Source organism: Pistacia vera, unplaced genomic scaffold, assembly GCF_008641045.1.
Source record: "Pistacia vera cultivar Batoury unplaced genomic scaffold, PisVer_v2 Contig993, whole genome shotgun sequence".
NCBI classification, from domain to species: Eukaryota; Viridiplantae; Streptophyta; class Magnoliopsida; order Sapindales; family Anacardiaceae; genus Pistacia; species Pistacia vera.
Window position 1 is genome coordinate 359,495 of NW_022196882.1, and position 26,041 is coordinate 385,535.

The 26,041-nt window shown below is 36.9% G+C and overlaps 2 protein-coding genes and 1 pseudogene across 2 annotated transcripts; all 3 read right to left on the bottom strand.

The window, feature by feature from the left end:
* Positions 1-269: 269 nt before the first annotated feature.
* Positions 270-748, bottom strand: LOC116121524 (annotated as a pseudogene).
* Positions 749-7,102: 6,354 nt separating this feature from the next.
* On the bottom strand, positions 7,103-10,443 carry LOC116121536 (disease resistance protein RPM1-like). The gene is made up of 2 exons (XM_031407487.1): positions 9,687-10,443; positions 7,103-9,195 (listed from the first exon to the last, which is right to left on the bottom strand). Exons 1-2 carry the CDS (start codon positions 10,441-10,443, stop codon positions 7,103-7,105), a joined length of 2,850 nt encoding a protein of 949 aa, XP_031263347.1.
* Positions 10,444-19,891: 9,448 nt separating this feature from the next.
* On the bottom strand, positions 19,892-20,512 carry LOC116121537 (disease resistance protein RPM1-like). Its single transcript, XM_031407488.1, has one exon. It carries the CDS (start codon positions 20,510-20,512, stop codon positions 19,892-19,894), a length of 621 nt encoding a protein of 206 aa, XP_031263348.1.
* Positions 20,513-26,041: the final 5,529 nt, after the last annotated feature.

Sequence of the window (26,041 nt, forward strand, 5' to 3'; positions counted from 1 at the left end):
CGTGACCTGTTGAAGAAGATGAATTTGGCATTTTCTCGGGATTGTTTGGTTCCTGAGAAAATGAAGGAAATTCAGGCTTGATGTTATAAGTATTTATACAGAACACAGACTAACATTGACTTTTACATTTTAAGTATAAAACTTAAAAGCTGCTGTTAGTTAACAGCAATTTATCCTTGACACCATGAAACAGTCGATCAGCTGAATATCATGATAGAAAAGGCTAGTCAAATCTCGAGTTTCTTATTCATACCACTCTAATAACAGATTTAGGCCATGGACCAAGTAACATCCACAACACCCACCTCAATATTGAGCCCCAAAGCATGCCACACCGCGTCAGACCCATCAACAATATCATTTCTACAAGGTGGCTGATAATCATACTCTTCATCACACTCCGATGGGCCTCCCCCTGGCCACCTTTGCTAAAATCATTGTTTGTTAGTTTAGCTTTCGTTGAGGAGGTGACGGTAGGGGAGCATTTGAATTGAGGAAAATTTTGGCCGTTTCATCTTAGTGTACCTGAGGACTGGCATTGACCGCTGAGCGTAGGGCCAGGTTTTGCACATATATATGGGTACCAACGTCGAGATCGTCGTTGCCCTTGCCGTTGATGCAAATGAGCTGACCGTCGCAGTCATCAAGGGTTTTGCATGGGCCATTTTAGTGGGAGATGGCGTTTGAAAGTAATTGGCAGGTTCATGATAAGGGAAAGAGAAGCTAAGAATAAGATTGTGGTTGCCATGTTTAGCTTGGAATTAGCTTTAAGTTTAAGAGTTAGAGATTGGTGATTGAAGAGAGGGTTTCGTTGAATTTAAAGAATTTTACTGACTCGTAATTGGTTCCACTAAATTCTTTTAGTCTTCAAACACAGACTTCAGAGTCAACTGATCACTACACCATTAAAATCACCCAACCACCTTCAGCCGCCCACATTGCCCACATTAATGATTCTCTCAGAGAAAATAGGCAAATGAAATGGATTAACTAACCAAAAATGTTCAATAATTTAAAAATTAGTGTGATAATATATGGTGACTGATGTAAATGAAAGATGTGGAAGCGAGAAATTTGTGAGGGCTTTTTTAAAAGGGAACAGAGGAAAACAGGGGAAATTGGTGTTTGAGTTGTGATAAGAAATTAAAAGGGGAAATTAGGAGAGTTTGGGAGAAGAAGAAATAGACTCAGGAAATGGAAAATGGACATCCCAGAGTCAAGTGTTCATTATAAAAGATAAAGAATGGAAGATGGACAGTACTGTACTCACAAAGCAGAGAGTCCAAGTAACTTTGGTTTTAAAGTCTTGGCTGCCTTGGACCGTGCGTTGTCGCAAGCAGCCATATCCTGCTGGCTATGTGCTTTTACACATAGCATTGATGGTAGCGTGCCGAATGCACCAAATTAATTAACCTTACTAACCTAACTATTAAATTATATAAAGGGTAAGCAAGGGTCGTTCTCACAGGGAATGACTCGATTAATTTCTATATTCTAAAACAATAAAAACAACAGAAACCCAAATTAAAGTCTAAACAGTAAACTTGACAACAGTAATGAAAGGGGGTTTGTAATCAAGGCAAACTAAAGTAAAACAGAGAAATAAAATATCAGGTTAAACAATCAGTTCTCGGTTCAATATCCACGTAAACATGCATTGGACATAAAGTAATCGTAACATTGTTCTATCTCGTCATTATAGAACTACTGACCCTAGGAAACAACAAGCTCTGTTACCCGAATTCTCCCTTAGTTTGTCACTACTGAAACAAGCTCTTCGAGTAGATACTAACCCTTGAACAACCTAGAACAAACTCTCTAAATTTAATTCAATGGCAGCCTTAAGAATTAGGAGAATAGATCAATCTAAGCAACAATCACGCAAGCTCGGATTATTTAACTTAGGTTATGTTATTCAAGACAATAGACCGAAAACTTGTCCATAATCAGCTATCATCATGCGTCACTCGTTGAATAGAAAAAGGACGATTACGTATCACAATTCCTAATTCTAACAGGTAAATTCTGATTAAACAATTTAGCAGGCCAAAACTAAATCACTCAAACAGGAATCACAGACAATTAAATCAGAATAACATAAACAATTCTAATAAAAACGAGATTGAGAACAACGTTACTGAAGTTAAGTTACACCAATGACATGAAATTAGGCTTCAAAATCCCCTTGAACTGAAGAAGGAAATTAGCCGCACATCTTGATCTAGAACGCAAAAACTCTCAAAAATAATACTCTACTGTCCTCCCCCCGTTTAACCTAAAAACTTCTAATTAAATAACATGTGTTTTCCTTAATTCTTCCCCAAGAATCACGGAATTTCTTTCGTAGACGTTTCCTAGAATATAGACTTCCAGATTTGATAAAATCTGATCAGATATGGATTCTAGAATTCGTCTCCAGTTTTCACCAGGATTCTCGCAATGTAAAAGATCTTTTCTAGGCTCCATCACTTCACGAAAATTGTAGTCCAGGATGTGTAGATGAATCTGGGCTTGTGAATCACCCGTTTTCGATATCTGACACTCCAGTTAGGCCCGTTCGAAGATTCAATACTCAGCTAAGGAATCCTTCCGCGACTATGATTCCAGGTCTGGTTTTACAACAACTACGAGAACCCAAACGAACTCGGATTCTTGCCCATAATACCTTCCTGAAAAGCTTGATTCGTCTACTTTAATTTCTCTGAAGAACACTTTTGCAATCGAGGAATCTAGCTCCCTGAAAAAGTAGCACTGGTCAAAATAACGAAAAATCTAAAATTTCCTAATCTTTTCTCAATTATTTCCTAAAGTCTATCCAAATATGCCAAACTTACAAAATAAGCTCTAATCAGCTCAACTAGGCATAAAACATAACAAAAAACATAATATGGAAGGAATAAAAATATATAAATTACACTCTTATCAATTGACCTGCACATTGTGTCTCCACACAAATGCTTGATCCGTTGTGCGATTTTACACACAACAGATCCATTTTGGGCAGCCTGCTGTACTCCTCGTAAAATCGCTTCCATTTTCACTACTGCACATATTTTTTAGCAATTTAAAATCCCACATGTCGCTGCACGTGTGAGGATTGCGTCGGTTGGTCTACACAAGTTTTTGGACTTGTGTAGCATGGGGTTTCGTTTCATTTACGAACAGTCAACGCTGGTGCGCGTTAATTTGCTGTATATTCATAAATTGGTCATAACGGTTGCTATGGTGAGTCAATTGATTCACAAATTGTACCGTTAGCTTGCTGACATGTTGGTACGTTTAGCTAGTCTTTAACTCTGCTGCCTAATGGGTCGATGCACATAAAACTGCTTTGGCGGGCAGCCTGCGCAATGGTACAAATGGGCTTATTTTTGGACTGGTTTTGCGTTGTCAACATTTCCACAACTTTTCTTCGAACATTGTTGTACTCACACCTCAGGAAGAACTCCAGGAACTAGTAGCTAACGAAGCCAGTTGCTAAAACGTTTAAAAAAGCAACTGCGAGTTGTAGGCTAGCATCACATATATAACACCGTGGAAGTGTAAACGCCTCCCTCCATACTCCAACCATACCACCGTTAAATAATGAAATTTATCATTAAAATCCTGAACATGGATATCATACTAATAAAATAAATTATAATATATCAACTAAAACTGGTATTAAATTCAAAATGGTGTGCTGCGCTGCAAATTTATTGGTAACAAAATATCAATCTTCATAATTATTTCTTGATTTTATAAGAACATTGTTAATCAGTTACTCAAAATTCTTGTAAGATGACCCATTAGGTGCCGTAGTTGCCTTTTCTGCCAATACTTCCTATTCCATCGCTTTCTTCTTCATCTGTTTGCCCTTTTCTCCATCCATCAATTCTCTCACAAACCCTTTTCTTTTTAATTTTGAAACTGCGTGTAACCACGGAGCCACAAGCACTGGCTGTCCATAAAAGAACGCTGGGAATATTTAGCTCTTGAGCAGCTTTAAGAGTGAAGCTCGTAATGTAATCAGATACTATGCAAGTGACTGGAGGAACGTTTGACTCAGATGTGTTGTTGAGTTTAGACTGAATGTCAGATGGAGGTATGCCATCGGGGATGGTCTCGAAACGGAAAGTGGAGATGCCATTGAGAGAGTCAGGGCCTTGGGTTATCAGTAGAACACTATGGATAAACTGTGTTTACAAAAGTGATGTGGAAGCCTCTGTAGTGCAAAAGTTTTGCTAGTTTAAGCATTGGATGTATGTGGCCTTGACCTGTGAATGGAACACAAACTGCATGAGGACAAACATTCTCTGAACGCAACACAACCCATCTCTCACTTAATTCATAATTATCTTTGTTTTACTTCTTGTATCAGTTTACCTATAATTTTCATAATTAAGGTCATTAACTTTGTTTTACTGCAAAAAAGGTATTTGATTGTATTTGATAAGGAGAGAATATGCATCATAAATGATTTGCCAGTTGTTCATGAAAATGTATATGGATGGAGATCTAGCTCATACAATTTAAAAGGGAGCAGAGGAAAACAGGGGACCCTCTTTTTTATTGGCAAAGTTTTCTCCCTAAGGTGTATGCTTTATTGGAAACGTTTCAATTTCACCATAGAGAGTGAATGTTTGAAATTATCAAATTGTTCATAAAATACAGTTCAAATGTGCACTGCTTGCTTAATGTTTAACCTAATGATCATGTAGCATGAATGATTACTATCAAGTTCAAGTAGGAGAAAATATCATCGAGAAATCCGAATCCTGGAATTGTGTCTTCTGAAACTCTTAGTAATTAATAAGGAAATAGTAGATATTTCATACTGATCATTCAATATATTATTTAATCCTGGAGTGGACCCTGTTAGACCATTCGGCAACTTGACAAATGATTAATAAATAATTCATTCCAGCTAGACCAACTCTTATCTTTATCAAGCACTCAGAAAACAACAGCCATACAGTCAATACTCAATGACTCAAGTAAGATTCTGGGCTGGGTTTTCAGTTTACCATAATTTTTTACAAAATTTTGGGGCTCAACTCTATTTCATCATCAACAGGATTGTCCAGAATTGATCTAATGATCAATAATTTTGGCTCTTCGTGTTATGTGTTTGAATTCTACCGAGAGAGGAATTTAATTGATAAAAGGGAACAGAGCATCGAGTTCGCACAGGTTTCATGGTGGTGTATGGCTTGTCGTTGTGAGCAAAGGTTGTACTTTTGGGTGATATAATTATAAAAGAGTGGCCTCAGCTATCTAAGATTTTACATTGGGAAATTACCCTTATAGAACAAATTCATTATGATGTTTAATTATTTTTATGTATATGCAGATTCATAGAAAAAACCAACCAAATCCATGGAAACAGGGTAAAACAGTGGAGCTGTTTTTGATCGGGAGAGGTGTATTCTCAAAAAGGCTTATACTCTCTTCAACTTCCAATGGAAGTAGCCATCAATAAGCATGTATTGAAAGTGATAAACAATCCAAGAAAAAGAAACGAGTTTAATATGTTTTGAACAACACATTTGATAGAAGTTAAGAAACACGAAGACTATCACAATAACATCAGCAACAATAATAAACTCAGTAGAAATTACGAAGAAATTTTACTAGAAAGTTGATGTGTTCAGCAACACTGCATCTCTACCAGCATTTTCCCACAAATAGAACAATATGACGAAGCTGAACCAGTGCAATGCAACACCATTCACAAGAATCTTAAAGCTCAATTCCAATTGGAATCTCTTCCAATTGAATGAAAATCCAGTCTGGTAGCTTCTATGTTGAGAATTTCATCTCTATGTGTCAATTGTACAGCCAAGGACTCAAGTTTTCCATGGTAGCAAGGCAAGCTCACAGATCCTTCTCATATCCATTCGTCATCCTAATGCCTGACTTTCTCAAACGCGTAGGGTGCAAAGTTCAGTTCAATAATCAAAACGCATCGCTTCAATTAACAGTCCAAGTATCAACACGTAGCACTTCAACTACCAAACTAATGGAGTGCATAAGGGAACCCTGGACTTCTGTTGGATTATAACGTTACTGTAGGTGTATTGGCCGGAGAATTAAGGAAAAGAAAGAGAAACATGTGTTGAGAGAGTTCTGTCTTACATTACATTAACTTTAACAAAACATCCCACTGTTACACCAACTTTGCAGGGATATTAACAAATTTGAAATTTAAACCAAGCTTACCAATTAATACATGTCTTAATCACAGCTGACTACACCTAAACACATCAACTTCAGCAGCTCACACACGGCAGGATGCAAGGCAAAAACAGAGAGGTCTTTGGTGTCAAAAAGTTTTTTCAAAACCAAACTGAATTTCAGTTACATTTCCAGCAAAATATCACTGTTTCAACAGTTACGAAACTTAAACTGATTCCTGAACTCTAAACTCAAACTCAACAGCTCTCATTTCTTCACTTCATCAGGTCAACAAATGGGAAAGATTCTTCAGCGTGTCCGCAGCTGTTTGATCTCTGTTCATAGCAATAGATGAAATAGAATCAAATTTAAGTAATGAGAAGGTAATCCGTAAAAATAATCCATAATTCATGTTCAATTTATAATTATATATTTATGCACATTTTAAAGTCACCATCAAACATTGTCGTCGATCTTAATGGTATCGACAGTGTTGTGACCAGTAACTTCATCAACCAGTTTTCAATCTTTATAAGATAAAATAACACTTCTAAATTGGCTTTAAGATCGTTTCTTATCTGGTTAAGATTTAAGAACAGCCATGCAGTCCATACTCATTGACTCAAGTAAGATTCTGGGCTGGGTTTTCAGTAAAAAAAAAAATGTTCTAAATAAAATAAATTATTAGAGTTCTTTTAATATTTTTATTTAAAGTTTGCATTTATTATGATAATTAGAGTTGCCATTTATAAAATAAAAAATAAAAAAAATCAGATTTTAGAAGTAAATTAAAAAAATTTACTTTTTTCTATTAAGTGAAAAGTCAGAACACACCCTAAGTCATTGCCATGAAAAAATTATAAGATTTTTACTTTTATAGTTGGACAAAAAATATAAAATTAAGATCACACTAAGTCTTATATAATTTAAATGAAATACCTGTTGTTCACAGATGAGAGGACACGTTACTTCGCTCTACTTTTTCAATAAATTGCTCAAAATCATCAAGCGAGAGAGACAAGAGATACTTAGTAGTTTCATAAGATATTCCTCCTTCCATTTTGAAAGAGACACCGACATCCGGTATATGTTGGGTAACTTTCTTCCACTTCTCGTCTTTTATCATACAATAAATTTCTTTCAACATAAAGCGAAATTGAAAAATCCTTAGGTTTCCTAGATGTTCAATTCCAATTGGAATCTCTTTCAATCGAGGGCTTGGTCCAATATATAATTCTTCAAGGTTAGGCATTGCACCTTTGTCTATAATCATCAATTCCACTCTTTTGAGATCCAAAATTTTTAGTTTTGGAAACCAACCTCCTTTGAAATTTACTTGCTCACCATGGCATGTGTTAGACAACCTAAGCTCCAATAAATTAGGCAGGGCTTGCAGGACTCTTATGGGATCATCAGTTAATCCTGACAAGTCCAAACCAATTCTGACAATATATTCAAGTTTAAAAATCCAATTTGGTAGCTTCTTCATAGTTCCTCCTAAGTAGAGGCGCTGAAGACCACGAAGGAGAGAAGTCATCGATTCTATATCAAGAATTTCTTCTCTACGTGTCGACCTAAGACTAAGACATTCAACTTTTTCCATATTGGCAATGCAACCACACAAATCCTTCTCATTTCTAGTTGTGATCCTTATTCCTAACTTTCTCAATTGCCGTAGCTTCCTAAGCTCTTTGAGTACTTCAAAGTTAGCTTCCACATAACCTAGCTTCTGTAGATCCGATAAAGAGCCAAACTCCATAGGTATTTTTACTGTTTGCAAAAGACCACTACTGTTGAAATGATATATCAATAGATAACACAATTTCTTAAGATTCTTGATCTCACAGGGAAGCTCAGTGACAAGAGAAAACTTCAAATTCAAGGTCTCCAAATTGATAAGCTTACCTATGGACTTGGGAAGTACTTCTACTTTTGTATTTTTCACACTTAAGTAGTGCAAGTGGAAGAGGTTTCCCACTCCTTCAGGAAGATACTCTATAGGACTACCTTGAAAATCAAGTACTTTTATAAGTTTGAAATCCACAAGTGTAGTCATGAAAGAGTTAGGCACCTTATCAACTCTGAAAAGAGAAACAGAACGTACCTTCGAGTTCTTGATGCTCTCAAGAACACTATCAGCACTCCCTTGTATAGAAATGCGCCGAATTTTGGTTGGGAGATTTGAGTGTTCTCTGTTCACAAAATGAGAGAAGCCCAAATATTCGGTCTTTTTATGGATAATCTGGTGCATTAGATCATGGACTCGACAAAATCTAGGTCTTCCAAAGAAATCCGTCTTCACCACTTGAACCAAGCTCCTGTTAATGAGATCAATCAAGAATTCTTCAGCAACTTGTTCAGATCTGCGGTGTTTGGAATAAGGGACAAAGCCCTCAGCAATCCATAGGCGAATCAGTCTTGCACAATTGATTGAGTAGCTTTCTGGAAAAAAACCAAAATATAAGAGACAAGGTTTGAGATGGTGAGGTAGACCATAATAACCTTCTAATAAAACTTTGTTGCAATCTTTTAGATGAGAATCGCTTCCCAACTGTGGCCCCAACTCATCAAGTAACTTTTTCCATTCAAAAGCAACCTTGTTCTTGTTTGAGAGAAGACCACCAACGGCAACAATTGCTAGTGGTAAACCTCCACATTTCCGAAGGATGTCACGAGACAGTTTCTCCAACTCAGGCGGACAACACCCTTGAGGACCAAAAGCCTTTCTACAAAAAAGTTCAAATGCCTCATCTGAAGGCAAGGGTTGTAGCCTATGGACATTAACAAAAGGAATCACATCAACAATGCCCCTGTTTCTGGTTGTAAGGATAATCCTACTTCCTTTGTTGTTCTCAATTAAAGCATACTCTATATATCCCCAAAAATCAGTTGTCCACACGTCATCGAACAAAACCATGTAACACTTATCTTTTAATTGTCTCTCCAGTGCGGCGTGCAGATCAGTCTCTTCCATTTTGTCCATCTCTACATGAGTAGACCCTGTCACACCCACTTTGTCCATCTCTCCACGAGTAGACCCTGTTGTTGAAAAATGGCTTTTAGCAAAATCACATGGGGTAGAAATGATAATGGAGAAAGGTTTAGGGACTTATATGTAATAGGCCAAGAAAAGGTTGTTTGTCCCACATTGAAAAGGAATAAAAAGTGGGAAACTTTTGGGGCCTATATATAAGGACCTAAATCAATGTTAATTGTATCCCAAGTTGTAATTCCATTATACTTCTTTTGTTTAGGGTTCTTTCTTTAAGGACCCTTTAGTTTGCAAGTTTTGTTGTATCTCCCCTTTGTTTTGGGTATTTGTTGTATTGCCCAAATATTTGTAATATTGTTTGGAGATAGTGGAGCTTTCTTTTGCAGCGCCCGAGGACGTAGGTTTTAATACCGAACCTCGTTAATTCCTGGTATTCTTTATTTTTGCATTTAATTTTGGCAATTTATTTATGCTTTACTACTTGTATTATTATATTCAATAAGCTAGCGTTAGAGTTTATGTTTCCGTTGCATATCACCTGTCACACCCATTTTGTCCATCAGTGCCTGTAAAGTTTTCCTTAGTATATCCGTTTTGGTGCATTCTTTCCCAACCGTGATTCGAGCCTGGCAATCGAAATGCTTCTTCACTACATCATTCTTATAAATATTCCCCGCAAGAGTGGTCTTGCCAAGTCCTCCTTCGCCCACAACTGCAATCACCGCACGCTTGGATGTTCCACTCACCAACAAACCAATCAATTGGTCTCTAGTAGATTCGATGCCCACAAGTTCATCGCCTGGGATGAAAAGGGAAGAAACTCGAGAATCGTGCGATACAACATCTCCTTGATCAATGGGCTTGAATTTATAGTATTCCGCACTTCTTTGTATATCAGCAAGTGATGATTTGATATGTTTAATCTCGGAGGAAATTCCATGACACCGCTTAAGTTTATTGATGAAGCAATGCATTTTACGAAGGAAACCAGTGAGACCTTTGTCATCATGTTCATGATGCTTCGCCTCATTAAGTTTGTACTCATCTATGACGTCTTCAATGTGATAAGCTTCTTCCCTTACTTGTTTTACCCAAGTACTTACGACACCTCCATCGCTTCCTCCTTCTTCTTCGGCCGCTGCTCTTGTATCTGCATCCCTGAGGAAAGATCTGATGAACTCCAGCTCTCTTTTGATGCTTTCAACTTCTTTCTTTACACTTCTCAACGGCTTGGTTTCCTGGACAAGCAAGGAACCCAATGTTTCGATAGCAAAGTTCACAGTAAACTCTGCCATATCTCGTAAGCTTTTTGTTGTTCACTCCATCTTAATTGTTAAGATGTATGATCAAGTATACAATGTTTGGTTGTTGTGTTAAGAAACCAGTGGGTTGGACACGATGGTTTTGTTGACTAGCTAGTAAAACTTTTGGGAGAATTGAACGATGGTAGAGACAGAGACTCCGTATAACTTAGTTGTAAACAGCTGGTGTGAAATAGACTTATGAATTCTGTCTGTCCACATAAACCATTAAAATCTTATCGTTTGAATTGTCGAGAACCGAGAAATTTCATAAAGAGAGGCTGTAGCTTCTTGTTGCCATTTTGCGAGTTAATTATTTTTAAACCCTTCACCCTGCGTAAGGCAAGGGGGAGATGGGTCCATATATCAAATCAACAAAGCTGCTTTATGATCATTCTAAAGAGACAGAGTCCACATGTGCCCAAGTCCCAACTCTCGAGAGAGAAAGTGGTTTGCACTTTATTCCATAACATTTTCAAATTATTTATTTATTTATAAACAAAAGGTGCGGTTAAAAAATGTGCCTAATCGTTTGTTTTGTACCTATTGCTAATTGTAATAGTTGATAACTAATGAGGACTTAAGTGTTACTTTCTCATTATATCGGACAAACTTTAGAGGTAAAAATGAATGAATTGAATTTTATCCTTTATTTTCACACGTTAATCTGTTTTGTCAATGAAGAGAATCTGGTTGTCCCCTACGAGAAAAGAGAGGGCTAAATTTTCCACACGCTAATCTGTTTTGTCAATAAAAAAATCTAGGCTGCGTTTGTTTCAGTTTTGAGAATACTACTTTTAGTATTCCCAAAAAAGTTAAACAGTAAAATACCAAAAAACTCAGATTTTTGGGAATACTACTCCCAATATTATTCAACTTTTTTTAAACTCCTTAAATTTGATAATTTAATTAAATACCCCTAAATATTTTTTTTAAAATTGCAAAAACATCCCAATAATCCATATTTACCAGATTCCGGCCACCACCACCGAAAAATGGCCGAAATCTGGTAGGATGGCGCACTACCGGCTGAATCTGGCCGGTAGTGCGCCAATCTAGCCTTTTCCGGCCAGATCCACGGTAGATCCACCGTGGATCTGGCCGGAAAAGGCCAGATCTTTGGCCGTAACACTCGGTCACGACGGCCAACAAACACCATTAGGAGTTCTATTCCTTAGAGAAATGCAACAACTCTTTATAGTGCAAGTCCAAACTACTTACAGGCTCGAGACCTTGTGAGACGAACCGTCCATGTGTGACGAATCATTTATTGTTAAAGTGATCTCCAAGTCCAACATAAATAAACCTCGTTAAAGAAAATTTTGTAGTTGAATTTCATAAAATGTATATATTATAAAATAGAGAGGAGAAAGGGCAAAACTTGAGATATTGCTATATATGATTGAAAACATATACACAACACTAAGGTTAAACTTAATTATATATATAGCACTCTTCATTACAAAGTAAAAGCATTTTTCTCCATTTCATACATTTAATTTGAGCTTCTAAAATAACTATTTAACTTCATCTTTAACAGTTTTATTATGCCATTATCATTTAATTGATGAAATATATGCATCACAAAATCCTTTCATTTTGGCAAAGTAAAAGGATGACTAAGTGATGGAAGATTTGCTTGTGAGTTGGGAGATGATGAACCACATGTGGCTCCCAAAGGGACCCATAGATTATAGATAGCAGGTGACGAAGAAGGAATCCGATGCTGATTTAAAGAAGATTTCCCGTTTCCCAATTCAAAAGAAACCCACAACTGATCATATGTTCGGATATTCAGTACCATATATTCCATTCATTCTACACTTTGGCATTTAAACCCAGCTGATCATCTAGCTGTTGAGAAAAAATAAAATCACACCTCAGGAAGAATTTCAGTAACTAGTAGCTAACGAAGCCAGTTGCTATAACGTTTAAAAAAGCAGCTGCGAGTCATAGGCCAGGCTGGCCAGCATCTCAGAATCATCAAAACTCATCCCTCATGCATAGTCTTTGTAGTGTCTACCATTATTGTCTAAAATCATCTCAACTGTGCCGTATCAAGCAGAGTGTATCATTAACTGCAGAAAACTATAGAACATGCCTTTGAAAGGCTATGTATTAATTTATAGAAGATGATGTTATCAATTAATTTGGCTTAAGGTTATGTATGGTTTTAAACATATATTACTGTGAAAAAGTTGTACTAGTTAAACCCTTCACCCTCCGTTCAAATCAACAAAGCTAATTTGTGGAAACAGTATTTTTTTTAGCTAGGCTAAACATAAAATTTAACCTTAAGAACAGTATTTGTTGCTTTGTTAAATATAATTTTGTCCTTAATTATTTACCTAGAAAAGACTCTGTATACTGTTAGGCTCTCCGGTTTTAGTTTGTCTGTCAAACTTTAAATGTATTAAATGCGTTTTGAATAGCCAACTTTAATTTTTTTCCCACTTCTTGTGACTCAAATCTCTGTATGTTTGAACCTAGCATTGCAAGCACTGGCTGTCCATAGAAGAGCGTTAGGAATATTTAGCTCTTGAGCAGCTTTAAGAGTGAAGCTCATCATGCAATCAGATACTATGCAAATGACTGGAGGAATGTCAGATGGAGGTATGCCATCGGGGATGGTCTCGAAACGGAAAGTGGAGATGCCATTGAGAGAGTCAGGGCCTTGGGTTTTTAGTAGAACACTATGGATAAACTCTGTGTTTACAAAAGTGATGTGAAAGCCTCTGTAGTGCAAAAGTTTTGCTAGTTTAAGGATCGGATGTGCATTTTCTGCAAGAGGATGAACATTTTCTGAACGCAACACTGAACCCATCTGGCACTTAATGAGGCAATTGCTCATCACAAGTCAGTCGCAATGAGAATAAACACCAATAAATTAGGCAGAGCTTGAAGCACTGTCATGGAATCATTGACTGATCCAGCCAACTTCAATTCTAATCTGATTATATTTTGAAGATTAGTGCTACAAACTGGTAGCTTCCCACTTGGTCCCATCTCTCCGCAGAGTTAGAACCCGTTGTTGAAAAACTGGCTTTTAGAAATCCGAGTGTGGTAGAAAATGATATGTAGAACAGGTTTAGGGGCATTACTCATGTATAGCAGAAATAGGGTTTGTTGCCGCCATTGAAAAGGCATAAAAAGTGGGAAACCTTTTGGGGCCTATATATAAGGAACCTAAAATCCAATGTAGATTGTATCCCAAGAGTGTAATTCCATTATACTTCTTTTGTTTAGGTTGTTCTTTTTAAGGACCTTTAGTTGCAAGTTTGGTTGTATCTACTCCCCTTTGTATTTGGGTATGTTGTTTATTGCCCAAATATTTGTATATTGTTTGGATATGTGGAGCTTCTTTTGCAGCGCCGAGGACGTAGGTTTTAACTACCGAACGCGTTAATTCCTGATATTCTTTATTTTTGGCATTGTGAATTGGCAATTATTATGCTGTTACTATGTATTATTATATTTCAATAATCTCATTCTAGCGTTAGAGTTTATGTTTCCGTTGCATAGCAATTGGTATCAGAGCCTAGGTTTAGGACAGTGAGTAGCTTTTGTATGGTGTATTGCATGTCAGGAAAATTCTGTCAAAAAGACGATAAAAGTCTAAGGAAGACTGGATTTAGTGGGACCATTGTGACCCCTCCATTGTTTCCTGGGAGTATTTCCCTGTGCGTATTTAATCATTCAGCACTTACTACTACCTAGGGCTATTGTTAATTGTTGGTTAGCTATTGAATATAATAATTTGTGGAGCTTGGTTATTGGGAATTTTGTTTACCAAGCCAATGGCGTAAGGCATAATGGCATCACCCGTCCCAGGATTCATCGGTTCGAGGCAGCAACTTGCACACCACCATCCGCACCAGTCATAGGAGATAACGGTTTCAAATGCAAAAATTGATGTTGAAAATTTGATGGCCAAAATACTTTTGGCTTGTGGCAGAGTGAGGTAATGGTAGCTTGTATCATCAGCAGGCTCTATATCGTTTGGAGAGGAAAAAACCAAAGATGTCTAGAGAAAGACTGGGTGAGGTTGAACATACAAGCGTGGTGGGGATGGATTCGCCTATCGTCTTTGTAGAGAGGCAAAATATCCATTCATGAAAGAACGTCTGCACAATTAAGTTATGGAAGGCGCTGCGAAAACATATATGAAAATAAGTAACGAGAATCGGCTCTATTGATGAACAGCTACTGTTCGTCTTCAGTTAAGACCAAGGTACGAATTCAGTTAGCCATATTGATACATTTAACAGTATTAAGTTGCTGATTTGTAAATTTGGATGAAACATTCAAAGATGAGCATAAGGCTATGTTTGTTATGGTCTCTTCCAATGAGTTGACTACTTAGTATTACACTTCTTCATGGGAAAGAACAATTGTCCTTTGAGACGTTGTTCTGCTCTGTCCCATCATGAAATTCATGAAGAGATCAGTAAGGAGAATAGAGATGAGTCAGCTAGAAGCTCTTGTAGCAAGAGGGCGGAGTCCAAAATCGAGTCGTAAGAAGGAGAGAAGGGGAAGATCTCTTTCAAGGGAAAACTCAATAGTGGAGTCAATGCCTTTTGTCGTGAGAAAGGGCATTGGAAGAAGATGTCGAATTCAAAAGAAAGAGAAGCAAAGCTACTTCGATGCATACTTTGTTGAGCGTGAAAGGATTAGTCTGATTTCTCGTCTAGTAGCCTACCATCCACCTCTGGATCAAATGAGTGATTATGGATTCAGGTTTGTACCTATCATAGTGTCCCCACAAGGAGTGGTTCTTTATTTTGAAGAACTTGATGGTGGATTTTATATGGGCAATGATGATGCTTGTAAACAACTGGGATAGGTCAATTCGGTTGAAGATCATGATGGCTCACTAGAACTCTGACGATGTCGGTATGTCCGAAGTTGAAAGATCTCATCTCTTTGGGGCCTTGGAATCTAAAGGCTTCACAGTGAATCTGCGCGATGGGAATTCTAAAAGTTTCTTCAGGCGTCTCTTGTGGTATGAAAGGCACGAGGAGAAACAACTGTATTACTATAATGGTATAAGTTATTGAAACGACAGTTGCAGTCGTGCAGAAGGATGCAGATTAGCAATCTCAAGCTGTGCTATGCGTTTGGGGCATGCAGGTGAAAAACCTACTTAGTTTGTGAATCCAAGTGCTTATTGAAAGGGCAAAGACCTGTAAGCTGGACTTCTGTGAGCATTGTGTTTTGGGAAAACAAACAAGAGTGAAATTCGGCAACCGCAATCCATAATACTAAGAGGATTTGTGGATTATGTTCATTCTGATGTGTGGGACCTACAAAACAACATCTTTGGGGGTATGCACTATTTTGTCACTTTTGTAGATGATTTTCCAGAGAGTTTGGGTGTATGGATAAAAACTAGGATAACGTACTTGGTGTTTTCCTTAAATGGAAAAAGATGATGAGAGACTCAGACTGCAGAAAAGTCAAGCAGCTATGTAACAGATAATGGTGGGATTGTCGTAGTGATCGTTTTTGAAAGTTTGCCAAGATAGGAATAGTACGTCACTTTACAGGTGAGAATACACCACACAGCAATGGGTGGCAGAACGCATGAATCGAACTATACTGGAGAAGTTCATGTATGTTGTCCAATTCTGGGTTGCAAAGAGTTGGGCTGAGACAGTTATATGTGCGGTGTCCTCATTAATCGTCTACCATCAACTGCAATTGAAGGCACAGACGCCGATTGAGATATGGTTTGGAAAACCTGTTTCTGATTATGACTCTTTACATGTTTTTGGTTCCACTGTTATTATCATGTAAAGAGTCTAAGTTAGATCCTAAGCAAAGAAAACAGTATTTTTGGGGATACCTCAGGTGTGAAGGATACCGTCTTTGGTGTCCAAGTTCGAAGAAAATACTGTTTAGTAGGGATTGACATTTGATGCGTCTTCTATGTAGAACAGAAAACAGGAAGTCAGATGAAGGTTTTCAGTACTTATCCGCAACAGGTGGAGCATACGCCTCAGAGTGGAGTTTGACACAACATCAGTTAGCCCTGCTGGAAATGAAACTCCTATGATAGAGGAGTTTCTTGGAGATGAAGAAGAGATTCTTCCAAGAACCTCAACAAGATCTATTGCTGTTCTAGGCGACGAGAAATTTCGTAAGCCTGACTCGTTTTGCTGATACGTTGGCTATCACTCCCAATTGAAGATGTGAAGTTCCTTCCACTTATAATGTGAAGTAGCTACAGTTCCGAAAATGTAAGTGGATGAAAGCTATGAAAGAAGAGATGCAGTCTCTCCATAAGAATGAAACTTGGGAGGTTGTTTCAATTACCAAAATAAGAGGCAATTGGATGCAAATGGGTATATGCAAAGAAAGAAGGATTCCGAATTTGAAAGACATCCGATACAAGGCAAGGTTGGTGGCGAAAGGCTACGCTCAGAAGGAAGGAATAGATTTCATGAGTATTTTCTCCAGTTGTAAAACATTCTTCCATTAGAATTTTGTTAGCCTTGGTTGCTCATAAATCTTGAACTTGTTCAACCTTGATGTGAACCACGCGTTTCTACACGGTGATTTGGAAGAGAAAGTCTATATTACTCAGCCAGAAGGATTTAGGAGTATTGGAAGGAAGATTGGGTTTGTAATCTGAAAAAGATCGCTTTAATGGTTTGACACATCTCCGAGGCAGTGGTACACACGCGATTTGTAGAGGTTTATGAGTGTCGGAGTACACAAGAAGCAAATTTGACAACTGTGTGTATTGTTCAAAGGCTACAAGGTGATACTCTCATTTATCTACTCTTATATGTTGATGATATGTTGATTGCTTCAAAGAATGTATAGAAATTGAGAAGTTAGGCTCACTAAATCAAGATTTGAGATAAGGATTTAGGGAAGCCAAGAAGATTCTCGGTATGGATATATTAGGATAGAGGAAATGGCAAGGTTTGTTTGACACAAAAGCAGTATCTAAAGAAGGTCTTACAACGTTTTGGCATAACTGAAGTACAAAACCTATGTACTCCACTTGCTCTCATATAAAGCTTAGTGTCATTATCTCCAGTACGCAGTGAGAACGAGAGTATATGTCAAAAGTTCCGTATTCAAATGCGGTTGGTAGCTTGATGTATTCAATGGTGTGTACTAGCCCGCCATTTCACATGCCATTTGGAATGTGAGCAGGATATTGCATGAGCCTGGTAAAGACATGCAAGCTGTGAAGTGGATTTTACGGTTATTATAGGTACTGTAAACATTGGTTGGTTTTTGAGCGGGATGAAAATCTTAGTCAATTTGCTGTTGGTATTTTGATTCTGATTATGCTGTGTGATTGTGGACAAGCGTCGGTCAACTACTGGATATGTATTTACTCTTGCTAGAGCTCCAGTAAGTTGGAAATCTTCTTTCAGTCTAAGTTGCTTTTTCTACTCAGAGGCAGACATACATGGCAGTTACAGAGGCTGTGAAGGAAGCTATTTGGTTACAAGGCTATTGTTGAATTGAAATTAGTCAGAAAGATCACTATCTAATTCTGACAGTCAAGTGTATTCATTAGCAAAGAATCCAGTATTCCACTTTCGCATAGCTAAATGTCGTTCCACTTATTGTGCGGGAAATTATTTCTGAAGGAAGAATCTTATTAGAGAAGATTGAACTGCTGAGAATCCTGCAGATGTCTTAACAAAGTATGACAATGATCAGTTCAATCACTGTTTGACTTGATCAACATTCTGCGAGCTGATTTGTGCTTTTGGCACATTGGAGGGGTGTTGCAATATTTGACAGAAGAATACAAAATTTGAAGGTTTGCTAATTCGCCAAGGGTGGAGATTTGTTGAAAAATGGCTTTTAGCAAAATCACATGGGGTAGAAATAAATGGAGAAGGTTGGGACTTATATGTAATAGGCCAGAAAAGGTTGTTTGTCCCACATTGAAAAGATAAAAGTGGGAAACTTTGGGGCCTATATATAAGGACCTAAATCATGTTAATTGTATCCCAAGTTGTAATTCCATTATACTTCTTTTGTTTAGGGTTCGTTCTTTAAGGACCTTTAGTTTGCAATTTTGTTGTATCTCCCCTTTGTTTTGGTATTTGTTGTTTGCCAAATATTTGTATATTGTTTGGAGATAGTGGAGCTTTCTTTTGCAGCGCCCAGGACGTAGGTTTTTAATACGAACCTCGTATTTCCTGATTCTTTATTTTTGCTTTAATTTGGCAATTTATTTATGCTTTTACTACTTGATTATTATATTCAATAAGCTAGCGTTAGAGTTTATGTTTCCGTTGCATATCACCTGTCACACCCATTTTTGTCCATCAGTGCCTGTAAAGTTTTCCTTAGTATATCCGTTTTGGTGGCATTCTTTCCCAACCGTGATCGAGCCTGCAATCGAAATGCTTCTTCTTACTATCATTCTTATAAATATTCCCCGGCAAGAGTGGTCTTGCCAAGTCTCCTTCGCCCCCACAACTGCAACACCGCAACGCTTGGATGTTCCCTCACCAACAACCAATCAATGGTCTCTAGTAGATTCGATGCCCACAAGTTCATCGCCTGGGATGAAAGGGAAGAAACCGCGAATCGTGCGATACAAACATCTCCTTGATCAATGGCTGATTTTTAAGTATTCCGCACTTCTTTGTATATCAGCAAGTGATGATTTGATATGTTTAATCTCGGAGGAAATTCCATGAACACGCTAAGTTTATTGATGAAGCAATGCATTTTACAGGAAACCAGTGAGACCTTTGTCCATCATGTTCATGATGCGTTCGCCTCAGTAATTTTGTACTCTCTATGACGTCTTCAATGTGATAAGCTTCTTCCCCTTACTTTTTTTAACCCAAGTCTTACGACACCTCCATCGCTTCCCTTCTTCTTCTCGTCGGCGCTGCTCTTGTATCTGCATCCCTGAGAAAGATCTGATGACCCCCCTCTCTTTTGATGCTTTCAACTTCTTTCTTTACACTTCTCAACGGCTTGGTTTCCTGACAAGCAGGAACCCAATGTGTTCGATAGCAAAGTTCCCAGTAACCTCTGCCATATCTCGTAGCTTTTTGTGTGTTAAGAAACCAGTGGTTGGACACGATGGTTTTGTTGACTAGCTAGTAAAACTTTTGGGAGAATTGAACGTGGTAGAGACAGAGACTCCGTTAACTTAGTTGTAAACAGCTGGTGTGAATGACTTATGAATTCTGTCTGTCCACATAAACCATTAAAATCTTATCGTTTGATTGTCGAGAACCGAGAATTTCATAAAGAGGCTGTAGCTTCTTGTTGCCATTTTGCGAGTTAATTATTTTAAACCCTTCCCCCTGCTGTAAGGCAAGGGGGAGATGGGTCCATATATCAAATCAACAAAGCTCTTTATGTCATTCTAAAGACAGAGTCCACATGTGCCCAAGTCCCAACTCTCGAGAGAGAAAGTGGTTTGCACTTTATTCCCATAACATTTTCAAATGTATTTATTTATTTTGGAATAAGGGACAAAGCCCTCAGCAATCCATAGGCGAATCAGTCTTGCACAATTGATTGTGTAGCTTTCTGGAAGAAAACCAAAATACAAGAGGCAAGATTTGAGATGGTGAGGTAGACCATAATAACCTTCTAATAAGACTTTGTTGCAATCTTTTAGATGAGAATCGCTTCCCAACTGTGACGCCAAGTCATCAAGTAAGTTTTTCCATTCAAAAGCAACCTTGTTCTTGTTTGAGAGAAGACCACCTACGGCAACAATTGCTAGTGGTAAACCTCCACATTTCCGAAGAATGTCATGAGATAGTTTCTCCAATTCGGGCGGGCAACACCCTTGAGGACCAAAAGCCTTTCTACAAAAGAGTTCAAACGCCTTATCTGACGGCAAGGGCTGTAGCCTATGGACATCAACAGAAGGAATCAAATCAACAATGCCCCTGTTTCTTGTTGTAAGCATAATCTTACTGCTTTTATTGTTCTCAATTAAAGCATACTCTATATATCTCCAAAAATCAGCTGTCCACACGTCATCGAACACAACCATGTAACACTTGTCTTTTAATTGTCTCTCCAGTGTGGCGAGCAGATCTTTCTCCTCCATTTTGTCCATCTCTCCATTTGTAGACCTTGTCACACGGTCAAATTCTTGTATAGTTTTCCTTAGTATATCCGTTTTGGTGCATTCTTTCCCAACTGTGATCCAAGCTTGTCAATCGAAATGCTTCTTCATTGTATCATTCTTATAAATTTTCCCGGCAAGAGTCGTCTTGCCAAGTCCTCCTTCGCCCACAATTGCAACCACTGAACGGTTGGATGTTCCACTTACCAACAAACCAATCAATTGGTCTATAGTAGATTCTAGGCCTACAACTTCAGCGCCTGGGATGAGAAAGGAACCAACTCGAGAGTCGTGTGGTATAACATCTCCTTGATCTATGTGCCTAAAGTTATAGTGTTTTGCTCTTCTGTGTATGTCACCAAGTGATGATTGGATATCTTTAATCTCAGATGAAATTCCATGATGCACCTCAAGTTTATTGATGAAGCAACACATTTTACAAAGGAAACCAGTGAGACCTTTGCCATCAGGTTCATGACGCTTCGCCTCATTGAGTATGTACTCATCTATGACGTCTTCAATGTGATAAGCTTCTTCCCTTACTTGTTTAACCCAAGTACTTACGACACCTCCATTGATTTCTCCTTCTTCTTCGGCCGCTGCCATTGTATCTGCATCCTTGAGAAAAGAGCTGATGATCTCCAATTCTCTTTTGATACTTTCAACTTGTTTCTTTACACTTGTCAACAACTTGGTTTCTTGGACAAGCAAGGAAGCCAAGGTTTGTATAGCAACGTTCACTGAACACTCCGCCATATCTGATAACCTTTTTCTTGTTCACTCCATCTTAATTCTGTGAAAAAGTTGTAGTACTTAAACCCTTTACTCTCCATAACTCAAGGGTGGAGATGGGTCCCATATAATTGTTAAGAAATACGTAAGGTCTTCCTTCCCACTTGGATGCATATGTATTATGTCGTATTCGTATCTGCCAAATGTTAGTTGCAATTTTTTAGTCTTTTGAGATAATTTATTTTAATTAATTAATTAAACATTTATTACTGTGAAAAAGTTGTAGTAGTTAAACCCTTCGCGGGGTGGAGATGGGTCCCACATATCAAATCAACAACTCTGATTTCTGAATATTATTCTAAAGAGACTGTTATCCACACTGTTAGATTGAGGTCAAGTCAACATTTGACCATGATCCAAGGGTCTATGTTAATTTGATGTTTGTGTAGTCAACATTCGACCATTATAAGTGTTCATGTCAAATTTTTGACTGATGTAAATGCACGGGTGCGATCTTGAAAACAGTATTTTTTTGTCGTTAAATTATTTACCTAGAAAAGACCAATAATACTATTAGGCATCTAGTTTTAGCTTATGTCTGTCAAACTCCCATAGAACTAGCCACAATAGTTTTAATTCATGTCCTGGAGACCTTATCATCTCTTTCTTATTTTTTATTTCATTATCTTCTAGACACACTCTATGCTTGGCAACCTTTTAGAGGACCTCCTATTTTTTTAAATTAATATTGATATTTAACTGAAGTTATAATATTCATATTTAACTAAGTTATAACTTAAGAGATCACATGGGAGATGCCATAGTGAAAAGTAAGAAAGATAATAAAATTGTTTTTGATATGAGAGAAGTCATAAAGAAAGATAACAAGTCCTACCTAATGCAATCGACCGACGCGGCATCTCTTTCCAAAAGGAATGCCTTTGCCTCAAATTAATTAATTGGTAATGAACTAACAATCTCTAGATATTTATAATTAATTAACTCTAATGACTTCAGTCATTATAAAGCAAAATGCTAAGAGTCAAAAGTAGGAGTTCGTGCAGCGAAAAACATACATTTTCGAGGTTAATAACATAAGAATATAAATATATTATATAAAGAGACATGATATTTACATGGTTCGATATAAGCCGTTTACATCTACAGATGAGAGAAATCAACTGTAGTTTCATGAACATAATATACAAGAGTACATAATACCATAAATTTGATACATAATTAATAGGGCGGAATCAATCTTAGTTTCTAACCAACCTCAACTAGATACCCAGAGCAAAAACAATCACAGTTTCTAAGACACTCTACCCATGATGTTTAATAACACTTACATAAAATACTTTGTGTTCTCATGTTTTATATTTATAGGTAGTATATGAGACATTTTATTTTCAATAGGATTCATATTTCAATTCATAATAGTACTCTCATGATTCTATTCCTGATACAATTGTATTCTTTATTAAATAGTTTTTCTAAATATATACAATTTCACATGGGAATATATAGGAAAGAAAGCCACAATATCCCACTATAGCTAAATTTAACATTATTTGGTGTTTGATGAAAAATTACACATGGCAGTTTTTGATTCATAATAAATTTCAGTTATCATATTCTGTATTCCAATTTATATCAATGGGATCGAGTTCTCACAGGTTTCAGGGTGTTGTATGGCTTGTCGTTGTGAGCAAAGGCTATACTTTTGGGTGATATGTAATTATAAAAAAAGAGGCCTCAAATATCAAAGATTTTACAATTGGGAAATTACCCTTACAGAACAAATTCATTTTGAAGTTTAATTAGGTATAAAACTATTTGACGTATATGTAGGTTCATAGAAAAAAACCAACCAAATCCATGGAAACAGGGTAAAATAGAGGAGCTGATTTTGATTGGCAAAGGTGTATTCAAAGTACCTTTTTACGTCTTATAAAAACAACAGGCAAATTACAATATTATTCCTTTGAAATATTTTTTTAATGCTTCTATATCGTAACCCAAATGAAATAACGAATCAGAGCATGTGGAGTTTAATAAAAACAAACAACTCAGTGGTTTTGATAAAATCTATTAGTTGATCTGTGGACCTGATGAGATGAAGCTATACCTTGGTCCTCTTTGCCGGATCTTGTAACGCGATGAGTTGATATGTTCAATCTCAGTGGCAAGCACCCAGCAATGTGTTGAACGTTTGTAAAACAACAACTATACTGTCCATACTCATCGACTCAAGTAACATTCTGGGCTGGGTTTTCAGTTTACCATAGTTTTTTTTTTTTTTTTTTTTGCAAAGTTTTGGGGCTCAACTCTGTTTCATTCTTAGCAGGATTCTCCAGAATTGATCTAATGATCAATAATTTTGACTCTTCATGTTATGTGTTCGAATCCTATACCTTTTTTTAAAACTTCAGTATAATCATCTGGCATTCACCATATCTGATGCTTTCCATTCTAAACAAAAAAATGATCAAAATTAGATTGATTAAATATAAATGTCGGATGTCCAAGTCTTGTCTACCAAATGATGGTGTTACTAGAAGAATATTTCTTTAAGACAAAATTTAGATTAGAAGAGGTATTTTAATCATTGAGCGAGTAACACCTCATGATCACAAGAGATATGACAAGTTTCTTCATACAAGTTGCACAATTTTGTGGTTTAAAAGTCTCATAAATTTACCATTTGAAATTGGAATTTTGTGAGGACTTTTTTAAAAGGGGACAGAGGAAAGAGTAATACTAGGTCCACAACCTAATCTCACACGCTTCTCTCACACAATTGGTCAGCTCACAAATAGGTCTTACCTTGCTTGCTATGGGTTCTGCCTATCTATTTGTGTGCTGACCAATTGTAAGTTGTTATGTCAACGGTTGTGAGAAAACATTGTAAGATTGAATTGTGAATGTAGCATTATCGTAGAGGAAAAAAGGGGACTCGGTTTTTTATTGGCCAAGTTTTCCACAATAGTTTACAATTCATTGACCTTTCTTTTGAAATAGCTAACATAAAATCCATTTTATTGAAAGAAAATGGAGTAGGTAAAACTCATAACATAAAAAAAGTAAATGAAGTACGTGCAGGTTCCTCGAATAAAACTAACCAAATAAATGGAAACATGGTAAATCAGGATAGTTGTTTACTATTGGTAGAGGTCTCATACTTTCTTGAACTTCAAATGCAAAAGTTCTGATGATCTCCAATTCTCTTTTGATGCTTTCAACTTGTTTCTTTACACTTGTCAACAACTTGGTTCCTTGGACAAGCAAGGAAGCCAAGGTTGGTATAGCAACGTTCACTGAATACTCTGCCATATCTGATAACCTTTTTCTTGTTCACTCCATCTTAATTCTGTGAAAAAGTTGTAGTACTTAAACCCTTTACCCTCCGTAACTCAAGGGTGGAGATGGGTGCCATATAATTGTTAAGAAATACGTAAGGTCTTCCTTCCCACTTGGATGCATATGTATTATGTCGTATCTGCCAAATGTTAGTTGCAATTTTTTAGTCTCTTGAGATAATTTATTTTAATTAATTAATTAAACATATATTACTGTGAAAAAGTTGTAGTAGTTAATTAAAACCTTCACCCTCCGTAAGGGCAGGGGTGGAGATGGGTCCCATATATCAAATCAACAACTCTAATTTCTGAATATTATTCTAAAGAGACTGTTATCCACACTGTTAGATTGATTTCAAGTCAACATTTGACCATTATCCAAGGGTCTATGTCAATTTGATGTTTGTGTAGTCAACATTCGACCATTATAAGTGTTCACGTCAAATTTTTGACTGATGTAAATGCAAGGGAGCGATCATGAAAACAGTATTTTTTTTGTCCTTAAATTATTTAGCTAGAAAAGACCAGTAATACTTTTAGGCTCTCTAGTTTTAGTTTGCGTCTGTCAAACTCCCATAGAACCAGCCACAATAGTTTTAGTTCATGTCTTGGAGACCTTATCGTCTCTTTTCTATTTTTAATTTCATTATCTTTTAGACACACTCTATACTTGGCAACCTTTTAGAGGACCTCCTATTTTTTTTTTAATTAATATTGATATTTAACTAAGTTATAACTTAACAGATCATATGGGAGATGTCATAGTGAAAAACAATAAAATTATTTGTTATATGGGAAGAAAGATAATAAAATTGTTTTTTATATAAGAGAAGTCATAAAGAAAGATAATAAGTCCTACCTAATGCAATCGACCGACGCGGCATCTCTTTCCAAAAGGAATGCCTTTGCCTCAAATTATTTAATCGGTAATGACCTAACAATCTCTAGGTATTTATAATTAATTAACTCTAATGACTTCGGTCATTATAAAGCAAATGCTAAGAGTCAAAAGTAGGAGTTCGTGCAGTGAAAAATATAAAAATATAAATATATTATATAAAGAGATACGATATTTATATGGTTCAACATAAGCCACCTACTTCTACAGATGAGAGAAATCAACTATAGTTTCATGAATATAATATACAAGAGTACGTAACACCATAAACCTGATACATAATTAACAGAGCGGAATCAATCATGGTTTCTAACCACTCTCAACCAGGTACCTAGAGCAAAACAAACCCAGTTTCTAAGACACTGTACCCATGATATTTAATAACTTTAATAACTCTTACATAAAATACTTTGTGTTAACACATTCTCTGATAACTTTGAATTGGTTCTCACCTGTATACTTATAGGTAATATGTGGGACATTTTATTTCTAATAAGATTCGTATTTCAATTCATAATAGTA